This window comes from Zonotrichia albicollis, chromosome 6, assembly GCF_047830755.1.
Source record: "Zonotrichia albicollis isolate bZonAlb1 chromosome 6, bZonAlb1.hap1, whole genome shotgun sequence".
NCBI lineage: Eukaryota > Metazoa > Chordata > Aves > Passeriformes > Passerellidae > Zonotrichia > Zonotrichia albicollis.
The window spans coordinates 41,651,106-41,671,445 of NC_133824.1; the positions used below are offsets into that span (position 1 = coordinate 41,651,106).

The following is a 20,340-nucleotide window of genomic DNA, read 5'->3' on the forward strand; positions in this document are numbered from 1 at the left end:
CCATGCAAGATCAGTTAAACTTGTTAATCTGTAAAGCACTTTGTCATGTAGATGGTGACTGGAATGTACTCTGCTAGCCTCCCTAAGACACTGCATAACTTTCTTCACACAGTGATCATTGCTTCAGTTTTGTCTATTCCATTTGAAAAATTATTCAAGGACACGTTTGTAATTTTACAGTCAAGAAGTACTTTCTCATAATTGGCATGGGATGCTGATGGGTTTCCTATTTTGTACAAATGTTTGGCTTTTAATGTGCTTGCATATTTGTTGCATATTTGTATGTCAGCTAGGAAGGAACTAAACTAGTTTTTTAATTCCTGACCTTGTATCCAAAAACCTGTTTACTGTTTGCCAGATTAATAGTATTTATCTAATGACAGTATTTCAGTACTTCCAAAGTGCATCTGAATTTGAGATGAAGAAAAAAACTGGACGAATGCTTACATTGGTTTATCAGGATTGGATGTTCAGCTAATGATTTAATTGTATTTAAGGAAATTGTGGTTTGGTTTTAGATTTTTAATTCACCGTTTGACAATGTGCCTTTTTACTAAATTGTGTCAAAAAATAATGAATGTAGGAGGATAAAAAGGTTGGTTTCTGCTATCTCAGATTCTATATCCTTAAACTTGAGAGTGTGAAATGACGTACTTTTCATAAAACCCTTCCAGGTCTGGCTTTGATTGCACAATTAAGGTAGCTACTTCTTTACTGCTAATGCTAAATCAAATGAAGGGCACTTTCTATTGATGACTACTTTTTGAAAATGTCTTGTATTTACACTTGAGCTGTATTTCACTTTACAGCGATGTCTTTTGGAGGCCAGGGTTTTGCATATCACAGGAAGCCTTAGTGTGCAACTCTGTGCTGTGCTTTAAAATAAAAATCTTTCAAGAAGTATATGAGATCTCTATGGAAATCTGGATTTATTTTTGTGTAAAGCCCAAAATATTGTCCAGGAAAACTAATTTTCTATTTTTTTTTTTTTTTTGCATTTTGTAACATAATCTAGTAGCTGATACATATTTCTAGATATAGCATATTTCTGGAGACCAAAACATGTCAGAAAATAAATATATGGAGAGACTGGTGTTTAAATTGTGACGAATGTATTTCTATTTATTTTGGTGAGTGGGTGTGACGCAATATTAAAGTGTTAGTGTGTAAATAAGGGTGCTTCTAGTTTTAGCCAATGATTTTTTTCCTTTGGGGATATCACGTGTGCACAGTGTCTTTTTACACAGTGTGACAAATCAGGTTAAAAACTGGTCCATAGCTTACCTGCTCTCTGGGGCTGTCAAGGAAGTGTATACTTTAGCACACACCAAATGCATAAAAATTTTGCTGAGTATGTGTACAATAAATTATAGGCATTAAACGTTTTAGTGCTATTTCTCATTGGTTTACTTTTATGGAAGATTTATCAGAATTACTTTCTGCTGTTTCCTCTGAACTCCACATACAGCAGTGTCAGTCTGAATGTTCTCTGAGAATGGTTCTCATGCAGCCACCAAGAAGGTATGAAAAATGTAATGGAGTCACTTAACCCTTCAGAAAAGATCTGCAAGTTGCTGGTGTCTCCTGCAGTTTAGGCTGTGACATGGTATGTACTTGGAGGAACATGTATTTAGAATTATTATATGCCCAAGTGTGCCCATTGCCTTTAATCTTTTGCATTTGAAGTGCTCACAAGCAGCATCCTTCCATGTTCCCATGTAAGGAGTCTGAACTCCCTTGATGGCTGTCTCCTCTGGAAGGGTTTTCTGCTTTGATGGTGGAAGTAAATGACTGTTCTGATCAGCTGGTGCTGTGACCCACTTCCAAATGGATGAATGGATACACATCAGTGAGCACACCTGCCTTTGTGCCAGCATTGCTGTTCCTCATATTCTTGTGCTTGAAAAACCAGTCTTCTAAAATATTGCAAATCTTCATTTAATGTGTCCTATGATTACCTTCTTTTGAAGGCATGTAATCATATCTTCCTTGGAACCACCTTGTGTAGACTTCCCTTGATATTTTTAATATATCTTAACAGCTGTGATCAGTCAATCTCAGCTGTTATTTCAAGGCAGAGGTGTTCTGTTCAGGAGGAGGGTGGCTTTGCATTGAGTCATTATCTTAACCAGCCAGTAAAGCTACTTCTGGAAGCAAAATTATTTTATTCAGATTGGGGAAAAACGAGTAATTATAGGTTTCCCTTGTTTGAGGATCACTTTTAGTTGTAGTTTATTTGTAATAGGATTTCAGTTCCACAAGACAGAACTGCAATTTATTTATCCCATAGATAGCCTCTTCTTACCATTGGAACTGCATATGGAAACATTTGTTTTTCCATGAGTCTGGGAATCTAAAAAGTCTGGGTGTACTATGCTTACCAGGCTCTGTGGAATGAAATTAAGGACAGAGGTCATTCCTGAAGTACTCATATGTCATGAGTTTAGTTCTGATTTCTCTGTCCACAACTAACAGTTCTGGTTTTCCACACCACCTGGTGCTTTTTTGCTTTGAGGGTTCCTGCCTTGGTTCTTCATAGCAGTCTTGGGTTTTGCCTATGTCCTTCTCCCTCCACTGGCAAATTCATGATTTTTGTTTCCTGGATGTAACTTTCTTAACATTCCTTGCTTGAGAACAGGCAAATATTCTGAACTGATGCCATCTCATACTCTGTCTGAAAGTTGATGGCAATCAACAATTTAAAGAATCAAGAGCTTCAGTAGGTTTTTTTTTGGTTGAAGGAGTTGGCTTGATTCTGATTTGAAAAACACTTGAGTGTAGAGTTGCAGGTTTTGCAGTGCATGGGAATAACTGAACATGTACCAGTGAACACATGGAGTACAAAAGGCTGTGTGAGTGCCTTTACCTGCACTTCTCCATGTATGAAACCTCTCTTGTGGATTTCTTCAGGAGGGGTAAGTAGCTTCCTTGAGTGATGCAACGAAGGGTACATGATGTTTGTTGTGGGTGTGTCCTCAGCTCCCTATCACAATGAGGCAGTAATTCTCCCTGCCACCTTCTTACAGCTCTTGTGTTGTATGGATGCCTTGTGCTCCTTACATATGTTCAGTATGTCAAGATTTGGCCAAACAAATGCGTATGGTAGAGCAGAGCCCCTGTGGATTGACCTGCTGCTCTGCAGCTGATGAATAACACTGATTACAGTTATTTTTGGACAGGAGGGGCACTTTATCTAGTTCTTGATCTGTGCAGAATGTGCAGGAAGGGTTTCTGAGACCTCCACAGTAGTGTCAAAATGGGACTGTAAATGATATGTAGACAGGCAGCTGGTCCCACCTGGTCCTGGTGAATGCTGAGAGTTCAGGCAGAGGGATGTGCTGCTGTTACCACCCTCTTCCCTAGCCAAAAGGAGGGAGCCAGCAACCCCTCCTTTATTAGCCTGGCTTCTGTTTGCCAGCTGTGTACACAGGGAATGTGGTAATGGCAGTGAATGGTGCATGACATGGCCCAGGCTACGGGGGGCCCTGTTTACAAGCAGTGTGAGGTGCTGAAGCTGGCAGGAAAATATAACACTTTTGTGGAAAGTCTCTTCACTGTTTCTACAGTTGGCAATGAGAGCTGATGTACCTCCTAGCTGCTGGCTTAAATCCAGCCTTGCTTGGTTGGTGCTTTGTAAGTGATTATGACACACAAAATGGTCCCAGTGTAGATCACACACACATGGGTGACTTGCTGGTTGCTCAGAACAAAGGGGAGCATTGAGATAAATAATGCTCTTAGTCATGATATTCCCAGAGCTGGAGATGGTTTGGGTTTTGTTAGGAAGCTCATTCCTGCCACTTGTTGTAGTTGGCCTGCAGTTATTACCCAGTCTTTGGTAGCTGGGATGATCACTTCAGTATACTTTAGGAGTGCAAATTTTCCCCTTAGCATGTAATATTTACAAGTCGAACTTGTAATTTCCATTCCATTACTCTGAAGTTAATTTAGACAACTCATAGCATTGCATGATTTTCTCCACTAGAGAAAATCCTTTAAAATGCTTCCTGGATAGTAGTTTCCTATTGTTGAGAATCATTTCCCCTGGCTTATCTCTAAGCTAGCAACTGTATAGATGCAGGATGTTCCCAGGCAAGCAGAGTAATAAGACTTGTATTTAGAGTATGAAAGTCTGAGGCTGTAGAAATGTCATTTTCCTCTTGGGTAGAGCTGAATAAAATTCCAGGGTCATATGCTGCAAGACAAGATCCATGTCACCCCAAAACTGTAATTTTGCTTTGCCCTCTCCCTTAGCACTTGAGAAATTACAGTCTATTTTCTGTTTCATTAACCATCTTAACTTTTCTACCAAGTCTCAAAGAAAGCATCTCAGTCAGAACGAATGTCAGTACTGCTGGCAAAATGCTGCTTTTTAATACACAGGGTAACCTTTTCTGCAGTGAGGAGTTGTAATAAGAGCTGGATGTATTTCTTGATAAATCTCAGTTTGGGAGAATTTCTACAGCTTGTTTGGTAAGAATATATGCAAAATTCTATGGCTTCATTTGAAAGAGTGTTCCCAGTGATGGAGGCAGAGGAACTACTAGAGGATACATGGAGTAGCAAGGCCGTGTGTGAGCCTGCTAGCAAGATGTTTCATTACCCAGAGATTAGTTGGCAATACTCTGTTGATGTAGTACAGAGTTATGCATTGCAAATGATGTTTAGAGAAGATGTTGAATCATAGTAAGTACTAAGAAATTTGCATCTGTAATTTGGGTACAAGCTTAGTCAAGGGTGACTTCTAAGCCTCAAATAGAAACACTACTACCAGCAGCAGTGTGTCACTGCCATGGGGATGTGGTCACTGTCCTGGTTGCTATGCTTGTTTTGGTTATGTATGAACATAGAGATTTTTAAAGTGTTTCCAAACATCAAACTTACTAATAACTGTAAATATCTATCAGACTTTCCCTGTGAAATAAGAAAAATTTAGATGTTTGAGATTTAAAATTTTAAAGGAATGTTTTATTCTCAAACATTAGTCTGTGCTAAGGCCTTTATGAAACAAAATTATTTCAAATTATCTCTTTAAAAGTTTAGATAAATGTTCATGCTGATCATTCTCTAAAAGTTTAACTGAAGATGTACTATGCTTGCTGGGCAAATGATGTGTAGCACTTGCTGGGATCTGCAGTGCCTGAGGACTGAAGGATTGATCTTGTGCTGTTTTCCAAACTGAACACTGAAGCTGTAACATTCTTCATTACATCACACACAGGTTCAGTATAGAAGCAGAATCAGCATCATTAAGCATTATGTATGATGGAGAAGCTTAATGAAGGTTGTTCTAAACCTAATTATTGTCTGCTATGGCTGTATCAACAACTGTGCTCTTAGTTACTGTCTGCTTCTGGCTTTGTATCAGAGGCCTAAAGTGAGGGAGAAAAAATGGTATGAGCTTGCCCCTTGTAAAAACCTGCTATTATCATGCTTGGTCTGTTCCATTCTATCAGTTTTCTGGTTATTTAGGGAGATAGAACTGGCATTTGTCATCATTAACCTTGCTGGACCTATTGTGTTTTCCACTGCATTGGCCATCAGACTTGCACAGCCCACTTTCCTAAAGGCAGTTTTCCAGTCTTTCTGCTGTGTTGTAGGGAGGCTTAAAAAATAAGAGACTAATGTAGGGAAATAAATTCATGTCAGGTTTGTATTTACAGACTTTTAATTCCATAAAGTTGCAAGTTAGTTTTGATACTGTCAACACTGAGGGAAGAAATCCCCGCATTCCTAAATGTCTGTGTATGGTCACAAGGATGGGGAGGGGTCTGGAAGGGAAGCTGTGGAAGTGGGTGAGGTCACTTGGCTTGTTCAGCCTGAAGTGAAGCGATATGTGGAATAAATAAACTTTACAACCAGATACAGGTATGAAGTGGGTATGTATGTCAACGCCCGGCACAAGTGAGATAGCTCTCGTGAAAACTTGTGCCCCGAGCCTCAGTCTGACCCATATCTTTATTCACAGAGGTATTTCATATGCAATACATTGCACAGCTTTGCTATGCATATTCAACCCCGGGCCCCGCCTGTTCTCGCCTCGCATGGAAATCAGAGCCACGCCCTTCTGGGCATGCCTTGTTTGCTGTGGTGGTCGCACAGGGGTCTCTGGTGGTCTCTGAGGCTGAAGATTGTGGTCTTCCTCATGACTGAACTTTGGAACTTTTCTCCTTTGCGCTGCACTTTTGGTCCCTTGGTGCTTATCTGAGTACGTCTGTCGGCCTTGATTAGCTTGGAGACGGAGGAATCCCTTTTTCTGGGCTCTTTGCATCCCTTGGTCTTCTCTGGTATTGTTCTTTATGCAAGAAACTTCAAAAATTTGCATTTTCCTATGCCCTTTGTACCATGGCAGAGGTTTCTTAAGTAAAAAGGTTAAAATTCAACACATAGTTCTACAGGCTAGACTTTAAATGCTTAATTCATATTGCTAATTCAAGTGAACTCTAAAAATCTCTATTTCAGAAGGGGGCTGAGAGAAGAGGTCATTGCAGCCTACAGCCTCCTCATGAGGGCAAGCAGGGGGGCAGTCACTGATGTCTTTCTGTGGTGACCAGTGACAGGACCCGAGGAAAGGGCATGACGTGGTCAGAGGAGGTTCAGGTTGGATATTAGGGAAAGGTTCTTCACCCTGAGGGTGCTTGGGCACTGGAACAGCTCCCCAGGGCAGCGCTCACAGCACAGCCTGACAGAGTTCCAGACGCATTCGGACAATGCTCTCAGGCACAGGGTGTGACTGCCGGGCTGTCCTGTGTAGGGCCAGGAGCTGGACTCCATGGTCCGGGTGGGTCTCTTCCAGCTCACCATAGTTTGTGATTCTGTGAACAACACCTTCATCTACTGCATCCTTAAAGCTTGTTCGTCCACGGGTATCCTTGACTGGACGCTGGCTGCTACCTCTTCATCTAATTAGGCTTGAAAGTATACAATGATCTTACATCAAAGAAGATCCTGGTTCAAGATACTTCCACATTTTGCAACACCACGGCAGGTAGAAACAGCATCTAGCCCAGATGCTCACCACGCGTTTATGAGTCCCCCGGCTCCCCGATGCCTTAGAAGGGTACTGAAAACCCCCGCTCCTGGCCCGTTCTCCCGGCCGAGCGCAGCCCGCCTCCCTGAGGGCGGTGCTGCCCCGCGCGGGGCCCGCCGGGAAGCGGCGCGCGCCGCCATGGCGCTGGCGGAGGAGGCGCTGCGGCGGCAGCTGGGCAAGGTGCGCGCGCCCGCGGGGAGCTGAGGGGAGGGGGCGCGGGCGGCGCTGAGGGAGAGGAGGGCGGAGGGAGCCGGCGGCACGGGGAGCGCGGGGCCGGGAGCCCGGCGGTGTCCTGGGGGCGGCTGCCCAGACACTCCCGTCCCTCCTGTCCTGTCCCTTTGCGCCTTCGCATCCCGGTGTCTGCGCTGTCCCGATACAGCCGAGCTTTAACTTGCGCCACGCATCAGTTTACCCCCTTACCCCCCTGGTTCACGCCGTGCCGCACGACTCAAACCTTACTCTTCAGTCATCGGAAATCCATAACTTTGGTTTTTTGGTTGTTTTTTTTTTTTTTTTTTTTTTTTTTTTGATGTTTTGTTTTTTTTATATTTTTGTGGCATTCCCCGCGTTCGCGCCTCCACGCCTGAGGAGCACAGGCGCGTTGTTGTAACATCACTCTCAGCGTTTTAATTCCCACATGAGAAACTGAAGGGGGTGTATTTTGGCATCGGGCATGCCGAATAATTTTGGGTGCGAAATGAGGAAGGTCTGTTTGTGAGTCACCCCGTAAATCCTGTGATCTTTAGAAGAGGACAGACTGCTTGATAGGAATGTTTTGTATTATGAGTAGAAGGAGGCCAGCTGGGGAAAGCTCACTTTGGTTTCACAACCAGATATACCAACGCCTCCGAAAAATGCCCTAAGTGTAGGTTGTGTAGACATTCACAATTAGGGAACGTTGGATTCTTTTTATTTTTTCTCTACATGACTTTCAGAATCCAGTGATGGGGAGAAGCTGACTGAAAGGTGTTTTTTGTCAGTAGCTCTGTTTTCCTGTAGACAGTAGAAAATAACTGTGCCATGCCCACAGCTGTCACATTGCTGCTGGGGCAGCAGACCCAAGAGAAATTCGATTTTAGCTACTGCTTTGTGGCAATTATTCCAGGGCAGTGAGCAGCTCTTTAGCCCCTGTCAGGCAGCAGTTTTGTTTGCTTAGGCAAGGCTTCCAAAAAAACAGCACCAGGTTTCCTGAAGGAAAAGCAGAGGCTCTAATGTAGGAAATGGAAAATACTCTTTGTAACTTTGGGATGTGGGAGGATGCAAATCTCTTGAAAGTTCAGGTATTGGACTGGTTGGGGACAGTCTGAAGCAGCAGTAATAATTTTCTCAGCTCTCAATGACAGCTTAAAAATGAAAAAAAAATTCCCAGAGCCTAGTTACTTACACATTTGACACATTTGTGGAAAGTGACATGTTAGTAAACTCTTCTAAAATGTGCGCAGGTGGACCTGAGTTTAACTCTGTCTGTATGAAAATAACCTCCTTTTCCTAAGAGGTTCATATTTTTATTATATTTTTAATGTGTGCAGAGAATACTAAATTTTACTAAACTTCTGCTCACACAGCTGTAAAGGGGAAGAAATGGTATATAAGGAGTGATGTTCAGAATTTCAACAGCAGTAGCTGTAGTTGCAGCAGAAGCTGTAATAGCTTCAAAGCTTTTGTAATCAATTATTTTTGATAATTCATTTCACATTAAAACTATTAATAATACTGAAAGGCATATTCTTCCCCTTCTTGTTTTTCTGCCTTCTATAGTGTCCTTTTCCCTAACTCTCACACAGAAGCCTTTGAAGTGAAACTTTTTCCTTTATTTTTTCCTCCCCCTTTGCAGTACAAGTTCAGAGACCTGACCATAGAAGAGCTGAAGGATGTTAGCAAGACCTACCCCAACTTCACCTTCTCCATGAACACATACAGTAAGAAGTGATACAGTAACTCTGAACTGTTTGTGGGGATTCTTACTTGCCACAAATGCAGGCTGTGTGTAATAGAATGGGAACATATTTCTGTTGTGTTCCTGTCCTCATGTTGACTTGCAGTAAAATTCCTCATGCCATGTTACTGCTCCTGAATGCTCTTCCAAGGATGCAAACATAGAAAAACCTTGGCAACTCATTTACTTCATCCTACTTCAACTTGTCAGTAATTATAGAAGATTGATACTTTAAATTTTTATATGTAACAGCTTTTCCCCATATTTCATTATTATGTTGAAAGTATTTTGATGGCTTTAGCTTACAGAGTGTGCCTTCCAGAATCCATCAGCCTGCCTGGAAATTCCCACAACATCAGCATTACACAGGACAAAAGGTTTTCAGACTAATGATGTGCTTAGTTGTACCAATGGGATTTCTGTTAAAATTTCATTAAGAAAGTATTTTAAAAGGTTGGGGGGACCTTAGTAATATTCTAGCCTTAGTTCTTTCAGGAGCAGTGCATTTGATTTCTAAAGAAAAATCACTGTTGGATATTTGTAGTTGTGGATGGGATTGAGGATTGAAAGGAGTTAATTTTTTTAAACTACATTTTTAATTTCAGCCTTCAAGGATGGATCACAGAAGGACCTCCTGAATTTTAGTGGCACTGTTCCAGTGAAATATGGTAAGATAAATCAAATGTAATTTTCTTGGCAGTTATGAATCTAAATGTAGAATGTGTTGGGTTCTGCCTCTTAACAGTTCACTGTGCAGTGTCTTCAAAGGGGACTAGAAGATATTTAGTTTGAATTGGCAGAAGTCACTTCTACTGCAGAAAGAAGTGCACAGATGCTGAAATAAGGTGTTATTAATTAAACAAGTAAATTACCTATTTAAAAAATAGTGTTGTTTGAGACCATGTTGGGAAACTCTTTGATGCTAATGGAGCTTGTGTGAACTCTCTGAGACCTACACTTGTATAGACAGCATCCAAAAATAACTTGTAGGCAATTTTTTATTTTCAACTTAAAGCCTTTGAAGTCTGATGCAAAGCTCTTTATAGATGCTTTTTTGCAGTAGGTGTTAAGTCAAAATGAGTATGAAATACATGTATGAAACCTTTCTTTGCTGGGGAAAGGGACAGGTTGGCTGAGAGAGGACCCTGGGAAGCAAAACAGCAACAGAGCTTTATATTAAGAAAGGCACAATAAGTAGAATTTCAAGTTGATCTGGTTTTATTAATTACCCTAAGTAATATAAATATTTTCCACTGTGAATCTGGAAGTGCTCTGTCAGGCTTTTTTCCTTTGTTACTACAAAGTGTGAATTACATCACACGCAAACTGGTCTTAAGTGCCTTTTGTCAGTGCAGAAGTTCTGAATGGCTTTTATTTCAGCAGGCAGTTCCTATAACATCCCTGTCCGGCTGTGGATCCTGGATTCCCATCCCTTTGCTCCTCCCCTTTGCTTCCTGAAGCCGACGGCCAGCATGGGCATTGCAGTGGGGAAACACGTGGATGCACGGGGCAGGATCTATTTGCCCTACCTGCAGAACTGGAGCCATGTAAGAGGTGGGGTGGCTGCCAGGGAGGGAAGCTGTCCTGGTTTAGGGCAAATTTGTTAAAGAATCTGCAAAGGAGGGCCCCTCCAGAAAGCGAAATCCACACGGCCCCTCCCCCCAACCGGTTCGGGAAGAAATTCCTCGGAGAGAGGTGGAAAGAACCTGTTTATTTGACTGGCCCCGCACCCCCCAGCACACAAAATGAACAATACCCGATGACACCGCTCTGAGAAAGATGGCAAAATCAGAAAGTCTCTTTCGGGGGTGGTTGCTCTGTTCTCAGTCCCTCCAGTGCTGGGCCAGCCGCTGCAGCCGAACCTTCAGTGTTCCCGGGTCCCAGTCCGGAGCAGGTTCGAGATGGTCACAGGAACAGGAGAGGAGAAACAGTCCAGGAAGCAATGTGGACTGTTTAGCTAGAACTAGCTAATAAGCAGAGGCAGAAAGCAGAGCAGAAGCAAGAGCAGAAAAAGAGAGCAAGCAAAGCAGCAAGCTGAAGCTGGAAGTGAAAAAACAGCCTCATGTACCGCTTGTCTCTGTGTCCTCATAAGAGAAACCCAAACAAAACTTCCACTCTTCAGAGCCGGTCTTAAAGGCACACAACAGATGAATGGGGATATACAAGCATCATAACGTCACCCCAGGACAGAAGCATTTGGGAATACTGCAGGGTGTCATCTGCAGCTTTCAGGCAGTCTGAGGCTGCCAAAAGCAGTTGGGAGTAATTCTAGTGAAAAAGGAACCGATTCTTTACAAAGCAATGTAAGCCTCATGATTCTTTGTTGCTGTCCCAGTTCAGTATCCCTCAGGAAAGTTCAGTGGAAGTTTCTGCCTTTTGGGTGTGTCTCTTTTGGCAGAACTCTGAAACAGCACAGAGATTCAAAAGTCAGTGCTGTTGATAAATGATTTTATGCACTGTATGAAATTACTCACTTAAATATGACTGCCAGGCCAATGAAAATTATTTAATGAATGCCAACTTTTTGAAATGAATGGGCATGTAAAATGTATTCTTCACAGTGTGTTTTGCCTGGAGGAGAACTGAGATGCCAGAACTCTGGACAGTTGAGCTCATCTAAGAAGACCGAACTAAGTTCTCTTTAGCTAGGATTTGTCTCTTTTATAATACTGGATGTGGCTATATCAAAGGCTTCCATATATTCAATGGATATGGATGCCTTCAAAAACCACTAGCACTGGTAATTTCAATTTTAGAATTCATTTTGTTAAATTCCTCATACTCCTGTTTGGAAAGTATATTCTCAAAGTGATGCTTTTCTGTCCCTTAGGTGTTTGTTTAAATGTTAAGAGTGTCAGTATTTATAATTTGATTCAATTTTGTGTGGCTCTGGCAGTTCATAGCTGATACCACTACATGAAATAGCTGTTCAGCTGTTTTGTCTTTTGTTTGTCTGCTGTATTTCAGCCTAAATCAACTCTCACTGGATTAATCAAGGAAATGATTGCAAAGTTTGAGGAAGAGCTCCCTTTGTACTCACTGTCATCTTCTGATGCAGCCAGGCAATCAGAACTTCTCTCCTATATTGCAAAGATTACTGAAGGTGGGGATGTTTTCATAGACTCATTTCTAATGTTCTTATAAAATGTATTCACTTACTGTCATTACCTGATGTCACAAAGAAACCTACATGGTTTATATGTTACAAATTGTATGGCCATGGTCTGTATGCACACCTGTAACAGTAGCAAAGGGAGTGCTGCTTTTGTGGCATCAGTGTTCAGCTTCTTGCTATTGTCATGCTTGTGTATTTCTACTTAGTGAAAAAAACATTCCTGTCTAGAGAGGAATATTTGTTTTACACCTTGCAAGTTGTGATGGGTTTTCTGTGTGCTCAGTCTTGACTGCTATTTTGAAAAAGTAACTTGATTTAACTCTGGCACAACCATGATCCTTTATGAAGCAGCAATACTGGTATTGATACAGTGTGGACCAGCAGCCAAGTTTGTGGTTTTCTTTTAATTGCAGGAGAGACTGACATGAAATCAAGGAGTAAAATTGGAAGCAGAAATGAAGGATGTTTTAACAAAATTACTGTTGTTGGAGCTGGAGATCTTGGCATTGCATGTGTACTAGCTGTTGCAGCAAAGGTACATAATTATTAAAAATAGCAAGAGACCTGATTAAGAGAGAGGATTCCAATCTAACTCTAAGGAATACCTCATCACTTTTAACAACTGTTACTGCATAGGTCATTTGTCTCTTCAGTTCACTTAAGACACACAGAGGTGTTCATTTTCTGCCCTGGTTTCTCAGTCAGCTTTTTTAATTCAAAGGGTTGAGTATTGAATTCACTTACTTTGAAAATCCCTAAAGGATTCTTATCTCAGCAGTAGCCTCTTACAACTGGCATCTCCTAGTTCCCTGCAAAAGGATAATCTGTAGATTGGCTGTGCTTCATCACAGCTGTATGTGAGGTGCAACAGTGACAGTATATTTTAACGGTCTTTTTTAGCATCAGTAATTTTTGACTTCCCAAAGATAGTTTAGGAAGTCTAGCTGGAAAAAACACATTACAAAACAAATAAAAAACTCACAAAACTACGTCCTTTTCCTTGTGTTTTGGCAGTAATTTTGACCAGTAATTTTGTTTGATTTGTGCACAGTACAGCAAACAATGAAATGGGAGGAGTTTTGGTTTTTATTCCTCCCTCCCACACGAACGAGTTTTGTTTTGGTTTGTCTGTATTCTGATCTGTATTATTTTTATTCTTACAGGATGTTGCAGACAAGGTGGTTCTTTTGGATCTTTCTGAAGGTGCAGCAAAAGGAGGCACCATGGATTTGGAGATTTTTGCTGTGCCAAATGTGGAGATCAGCAAAGGTACGAGATGCTGTGTCTGGAGCAGGAGTGGGTGCTGTACTGTGTGTGCTTGTGCCCATTGTAACAAGAGCAGGACACCTGGGGAGATCCAGTGGCACATGGGCTGTCTTTATTTAAAAGTCTGTACTTGCAGGTGAGAGGCTGATGCTGAAATTGGACTCATGCAGAAATACAGAGAAGCCAAGCTAGAATTTCTGTCATGGGCAGAGGGAGGGGGGAAAAAATATTTGCATGGGAATTAGTGAAGGCTGTGAAAGCAGTGTTCCAAAGGCTGATGAATAAAGGTGTGTTTCAAAGTGCTGCTTTCCTAGATTGGTGCTCATTAAACATGCACATGGCCAATAGTGAGTCCTTGATCTCGATCACTGCACACTCACACAATGAGTTCTTAATAACCTTGTCCTCAGTCAGCTGTGAGCATACAAATCAGCAGAGTCAGTGCCATGTCTCTCTAATTAGTGATTACTTGTAGCCTTTGATGGTTGCAGAGGTTGAGGCCATGCAGCTCAGAAGTTTTCCCACAGGGAAAGCTGGAGCTGGATTGAGTAACATTCTTCCTTGCTCATGTGTCACATTTCCATGTTCCTTGCACCCTTTGCAAGATGAAATGAGGGGTTTCCTTGTGCTTCTCTTTTAATTTATCTTATTTTGGGGACACAGACTAGTTCTGGTTCCACCAGGCATCTTTGTGGCTTATTCTGCAGAAACCTGGCATTGCCTGCTGTACATTCTTTGATCTTATCTTGCAGGTTTTGCTGCTAGCACAAAAAAAGGTGTGCTGAACCCTGGTTGTGCAACTGTTCCACAAGTCTGTTTGTGCCTCTGTGCTTGCCTGTTGTGTGTTTGCCTTTAGCTGTGATATAAGAAGCTCGGTAGTGTTACAATACTGCAAAATGCTTGTATACTGTCACCTGCTATTTTAGTATGTTTATATCTAGTTTTGGGGCAAGCTGGTATTAATTATATCTTGCTTAATATGGTTTTAATTTGTCAGTGCATTAGACCTCTGCTTTGGCTTCAGCTGGTTACAAAAGTGATGCTACAGACAAATCAACTTATTTCTGTGTCCAGGCTGATCACCTGTGTGGCACTCAGATATTCAGAGATACCTGCTCAAGGCAGCTTTGACTTATAAATTCCTGCAGCAAGTGTGGTTGTGTGTTTCTTTGGGCTAATAAGTATAATTTGTCTTTTATTTGAGTTAATAAATAGACTTTTGGAGTGCCTTTCATGTGTCTACACACCCTTGATTAAGGAATCAGATCAAAAATTATAGAAGAAGCCACAGATAAAGGAGTAAAAGTCTTTCCCTTTCTTTAACAGATGGAATAAAAATTAAGGAGACTTTTCATGGATATTTTTTCTTTCTTGCCAAGAAAACTTGGAAAAGTTTATCTGTCAAAGCTGTCTAGATGTTTTCTGGTCTCTGCTCTGTAACCTTGGACAAATTGTACCCTACCTTTTGTGTTTGACACCTATAAAACAGGAAAGCAGCTCTGTGGGAGAGCTGTGTTTTATAGATGCTGTGGAAGTACCCTAAATTCCACACTGGGGGATATCAGGGGGACAGCAGGCAAAGAATCCCTAATTAAGCTGGATGCTGTAGTTCAGCCTTTAGAACAGCTCTTGGGTTTGCATCCAAAACTCAGTAAGATGACATAAATGTCAAAATTTTCTTTGTATTTCCAGATTTTTCTGCCTCAGCTGATTCCAAAGTTGTGGTGCTTACAGTGAATTCTCTGGGTAATGCTCAGACTTACCTTGATGTCATACAAAGCAATGTGGATTTGTTCAGAGGAATTATTCCAGCAGTGTCCCACTACAGTCAGAGTGCTGTTCTCCTTGTTGCTTCTCATCCAGGTATGCTGGTCCTCTGCCCCTCACCTGGCTTTTCCTCTGGCCTCTTTTAAAAACATGTTACTGCTGAAAACACCTGGTTAGTCACAAATTCTTGCTACTCTGAAAGATGTTTTCCTTTTCAGCTTTGAGCAGGACACTGTCTTTGAGGGTTTTTTCTTTACTGTTACCAAGATAAAAGAAAATCATGTACTTTGTTTTGTGTAACAGGTATGTATTTTGTGTGTTTCTGTGCATAGTTCCAACCTGTGTCTACATCATTAGCATCCATTGGCTGTTGTATTGTCAGTTGTGAGTTCTGTGTGCACATTTCTCCTTGCAGGAAGGATAGATCCATGTGGGTTATGTGCCATATGATCACACTTACAGGCTACTCAGATACAAAGTATAGCATTAATAGTGAATATTGCAGCTAGATTTTGGTGGAAGGTTTAAATTTCCAGGTCAGTGGTACTGTGAACAAAGACAAAGCAAAATCACTACTTAGGAAGGGGAAAGAAGGGTGAGCCTCTATCCTGTAATGCATTGAAGACAGCTCTTCTTACTCTCTTACCACTGTTCTTATTTTTTCACTTCTTCTCCACCTGACTTTGTGTTTTAGGTTGAAATAAACCACCAATATGTTCCCCCATGTTTATGCCTTTTCTAAAGTAAAGAAGTCCAGAGTTTTTCATAATGATGATTCAAAAGTTGCAGTTGAGTTGAATTTTGAATGGTCCTTCATTGACAACATGATTTTGTCTTTGACATTTAGTTGAAGTAATGACATTTGTGTCCTGGAAGCTGAGCTCATTTCCCAAAAGCAGAGTCATTGGAGTTGGTGCCAACCTCGATTCAGAGAGATTTCGGTACATTCTGACCAACCTTTTGAAAGCAGAGGTGCTGGCAAAAGATGCCTGGGTTATTGGTGAACAAGGGGAAGACAAAGGTAAAGTGATGCTTTTTTATCACCATGAGCATGTAACATCCTGGCAGGGCCTAAGTAAGTGAATAATGAAAGAATAATTGAGAAAAGTAGTGAAGATAATGAGAAAAGTAATAAGAAGAATGGTAAATTCTCATTATAATGGCTTTAAGTAAAGCAGTTGTGGGGTACCAAATCTGTAGACCTGGAGTAGTGGCAAAACTATTTGCCATTTGTCACAGAAAAAAAAATACTACTTGAAACAAACTACAACCTCACATGCTTTTGTTGTTGTTGTTTCTCTTTAGTACCATCATGGAGCAGCTGTAATGTAGCTGCAAATCAAACAGAAGCGATGGCTGCTCGTAACTCAAGGGAAAAGGTGGCTAACAGGTAGCACCACTGTAACCTTTTTGTTTCCTTCATGTTTAGGCACTTGATTTGGCACTTGTTTACATGTTCTTCAGCTCTTCATGAAGTGGGGAAAGCTTGCTCTAAAATGTTCATACACTGAGTTTATAGAAATTGTAGATCAAGTTGTCATTCACTTCTGTGGCTCTGTATACAGCCACTGTTTTTCTGAAATGCTAACATTGTGCCTGTGGCAATGTAAGGAGACACCACAATATACAGCAGAATATCAGAGCTGTTGGATTGTGTATTTAAAACAAATACTAGATGAGCCTTCTGGCCCACTTTTCTCAGAGCTTGTGTTGGAAGCATTTGCTTCAAAGTCAAGCACCAGTTTGGATGAATTTAACTGATTTAATTATCAGTTACACCTCTTGACAGAAAAGAGAATTGTTATGAGCGTAGAGAAAAAATATTGTAAAGAAATTCTTTTCAACAATTCTATTCTATTGTGTTGTTTTCCAAAATAGAAAACTATATTTTTACCTGGTACACTTAAACCTGTATTTTGGGTTTTACATAAAAACCAAAATAAAAATAATTACAATCTCAACATCACTTTTTTCTCCTTTTCCTGGTTTATGTGTAGAGCTATGGAAATCCTAAAGGGAAAAGGTCAGAGATCATGGTCTGTTGGGCTCTCAGCTCTCTTGCTGATTTGGTTGACAGCATTCTGAAAGATAAAAGGAAGGTTCATTCTGTATCCACTCTGGCAAAGGTAAATGTGTTACTAATACCTTTTGGTTGGCACTGTAATTATATTATTTATCCCAGATGTGACCATTAATTTTAGCAGCACAGACATCGCATTGTTCTGAAGTAGTGCTACTGCCATTACTTTCTTCCAACAACAGCTCTCAACCCTAGTCTGAAAATGAGCAAAAATCACTTGCTGTTTTAACCTGAAACCAATAGTAAAAGTGGATTATTCTCCTAAAAGTACAAGTCCAAGCAGAACATACATTTAAAGCTGCTGCCCAGCACCCCTGGAATAGCTGGATTTGGCAAATGAAAAGTGAGTTGTAGTTCCAGAGTGCTTACTATTAAATGTAGGCTTTTTTAGGAGCCAAAAGAATTTTTTATCTTTTCTGAAAGTTTAAAATGCATTTTCTGCCAACATTTTATTTGATTAAGTTTGAAACAGCTGCTTTTTTACTCTTTAATGCTTTCCTTAAGAGGAGAAGATTATGAAGCAATAGTTGACTTTAAATTGTAGACTGAATTTTGTTTGAAGTTTCTCCTGAGAAGCTTCACTGAAGCATTAGGACATTCCATATGATGAGAAAACCCATGTAGAAACATTCATTTGTCACTTCAATTTAGAGCCTTCAGAAGGACAATTTGCATGTTCCTGTGCAGGGAAGTTGAGCTGGATTCTTATTTGAGTACAAGCACATACCTAATTAAATAATTGTGTCAAGTGAAGTTTTTAATCATTCCTGAACTAAATATAGATACAGAGGAGACACAAGTCTCTTGAAGTATCTATAGAATGTAAAATGTCCCAGATTACAAAAATAAACTCAATCCACAGTGTAAACTTGAATTATAGGCATATAAATTTGATAAATTCTCTTGCAGAATCTGTGTGGGATCGATATTTGAGAAATTTTCCCCAGTTCTTAGGCTGCATTATTTAATTTATTTTGTTCAGTCCTAAAGGAACTGATACTGTACTATGAAGTGTCCCTGCTACTTCTAGCTAAGAAATGGTGTTTAGTGGTATAAACTTTGTGTGCATTACAGACATCTATCTATCTTGGGAAAATTCCCCAATTGTGGCATGGTTCACAAATTTTTATCTGCGTGGTAATATTTTACAGTTTCTATACAGTAACCCAGTGCACAGTATCTAAAATAAATAGTATTTGATCCAGCCAAACATGCCATATGTTGGAATATCCTTGCTTAATTTAAATAATCGTGTCATTTTGTGTAATTGTATGCTTTTGTATTGTTGCAGCATAAATAAGTAAATATGTGTGTGACAGTGTTCTTTGTGTGTTGTTTCAGGGGTGTTGCAATATAAACAGTGAAGTGTTCCTGAGTCTCCCATGTATTCTTGGAACCAGTGGAGTGATTGAAATGGTCAGACTGGAGGAAGACCCACTGGTGCAGGAGAAACTGCAGAGCAGTGCAGGCTCAATTCATGACCTTCAGCAGCAGCTGAAACTGTAAGGAAGCACAAGGGAAGCCTCTGTGTCTGCTCACTCAAGTTGGAGATCTGCAAGGCAGAAGAGGTTGCTCCATAAATAAGGATTTCTACAGACAACAGGAAGCTTTGTTATTTTACTTTCCAAAAGTGCTTTCTCAGTTTAGGTTTAAATAATTTAATACCACACTGTATGGCAATTTTTTCTTTGTAAAGTGCACTTTTGGTAGCCAAAATGAGGCAGGTAACACACAAGAATATTTTACCTAAATTCAGGTGGCACTTGCTTGTGGGTTTTGGCTGCTAGTTATAGCCTGATTCTTGGGTTATTCTCAGCTTTTTGCACCTCTTTATGAGGCAAAAGAGAGGGGCTTACCCAGCTCTGCAGAAACTCCAGCGTGCACAGCCCACTTGAACCCTCCCTCATGGCTTTTAAATGCTGTGTCTGAGGCTTCTGTGGGTACAGGCACACTCCAGCTCCACAGGCACTGGGGATGCAATTCCATAGCTCCATCCTCTGTGGCTGCACATGTTCTTATGTCAAAGGACTCCTGGTATTTTACTATTTACTATTTTTACTATTTACGTGGTGTTCACAGTATCCTTCAAACCTGAGCTACTGGCTATGGATTTCTGGTCACACTTGATCATGTCTGAAATACTCCAATCATGACTTGCTTGCTTTTATTTTGTGAGGACATTCAGAGCACTGAAGCACCTGCAGTTCTCACTGCACACGTGCAGCACTGGAACAGAGGCTCTTTCTGAATGGAGGAGCAGGAGCTGAGCTTCAAATAAAAATAAAAGATAAAATCCAGCAGTTAAACTGCACAGGAGTATCTGCACATTCAGATGTCAAACCAAAGCTGGCTGGGAGCTTTACATCAGCCTCAGGAGAAGGCAACAGAACCTGTAACCCTCTTCCCTGGAGACCAAAGGTGTGATGAAAAAGCAGGATGTGGATTTGTAGATAAAAACCAGATGGTTTTGAGATCAAGGGTTTTTTTGGGTTTTAACTTCTTGATTTACTGCTGGTAAAAGACTGCGTTACTCCTGATTGTACCTCAGCATCACATGGCAGGCACAGGGGACTTGGGCTCCACTCCTGCTGTGTGCGGCTTAGGAATGTCATTCCACGTTTACACTTGGAGGGGGGGCTGGTTGGAAAGTTTACAGATATTGTTGGAAATTTGTTCTGAGCAAAAGTAGGCTCTGTGGCAGAGCAAAAAGATCTGATCCTTTGTGCCTTCCAGTTCCATCTCACAAAGACCATACATGCAGGGAATTCTGACTGTATACTGATCTCAGAACTGGATTAAACATAGAAAGAAAAAAAGATCTGAATTACTGAAGGTTATTTTTTTGAATAGCCAAATGTCTTTCACTGTAGTGGTTAATGACGGGGCAAAATTAGTGATGGCTGCAGGTAACCAACTTTGCTGCTGTATTTTTTAAAAGCTGCACTTTAGGGTTTGGTTTTTTTTTCACTGTTTGTCTTTTTTCACTACTTTAAAAAAAATGAATTTAAGGTTTTACATTCTTTTTCATGGTGGTGTTTCTCATCTTTTGAGCATTTATTTTCATGCGAATACTCAAGCTGTTGTTTATTTGCTTTGGTGTTTATGTAATCCTTTTAATCTTAAAATGCTGCCAGCTCTTAGAGGCG

At 40.8% G+C, this 20,340-nt stretch overlaps 1 protein-coding gene across 1 annotated transcript; it reads left to right on the forward strand.

Moving 5' to 3' along the window:
* The first annotated feature begins 118 nt into the window (after positions 1-118).
* UEVLD (UEV and lactate/malate dehyrogenase domains) lies at positions 119-20,214 on the forward strand. The gene is given in 13 exon segments (XM_005486589.4): positions 119-7,210; positions 8,865-8,949; positions 9,572-9,634; positions 10,350-10,513; positions 11,934-12,069; positions 12,495-12,616; positions 13,245-13,350; positions 15,040-15,210; positions 15,962-16,135; positions 16,420-16,504; positions 17,112-17,163; positions 17,166-17,240; positions 18,536-20,214. Coding segments are annotated over 13 exon segments (1,683 nt in total). The 5' UTR covers positions 119-6,925; the 3' UTR covers positions 18,701-20,214.
* Positions 20,215-20,340: the final 126 nt, after the last annotated feature.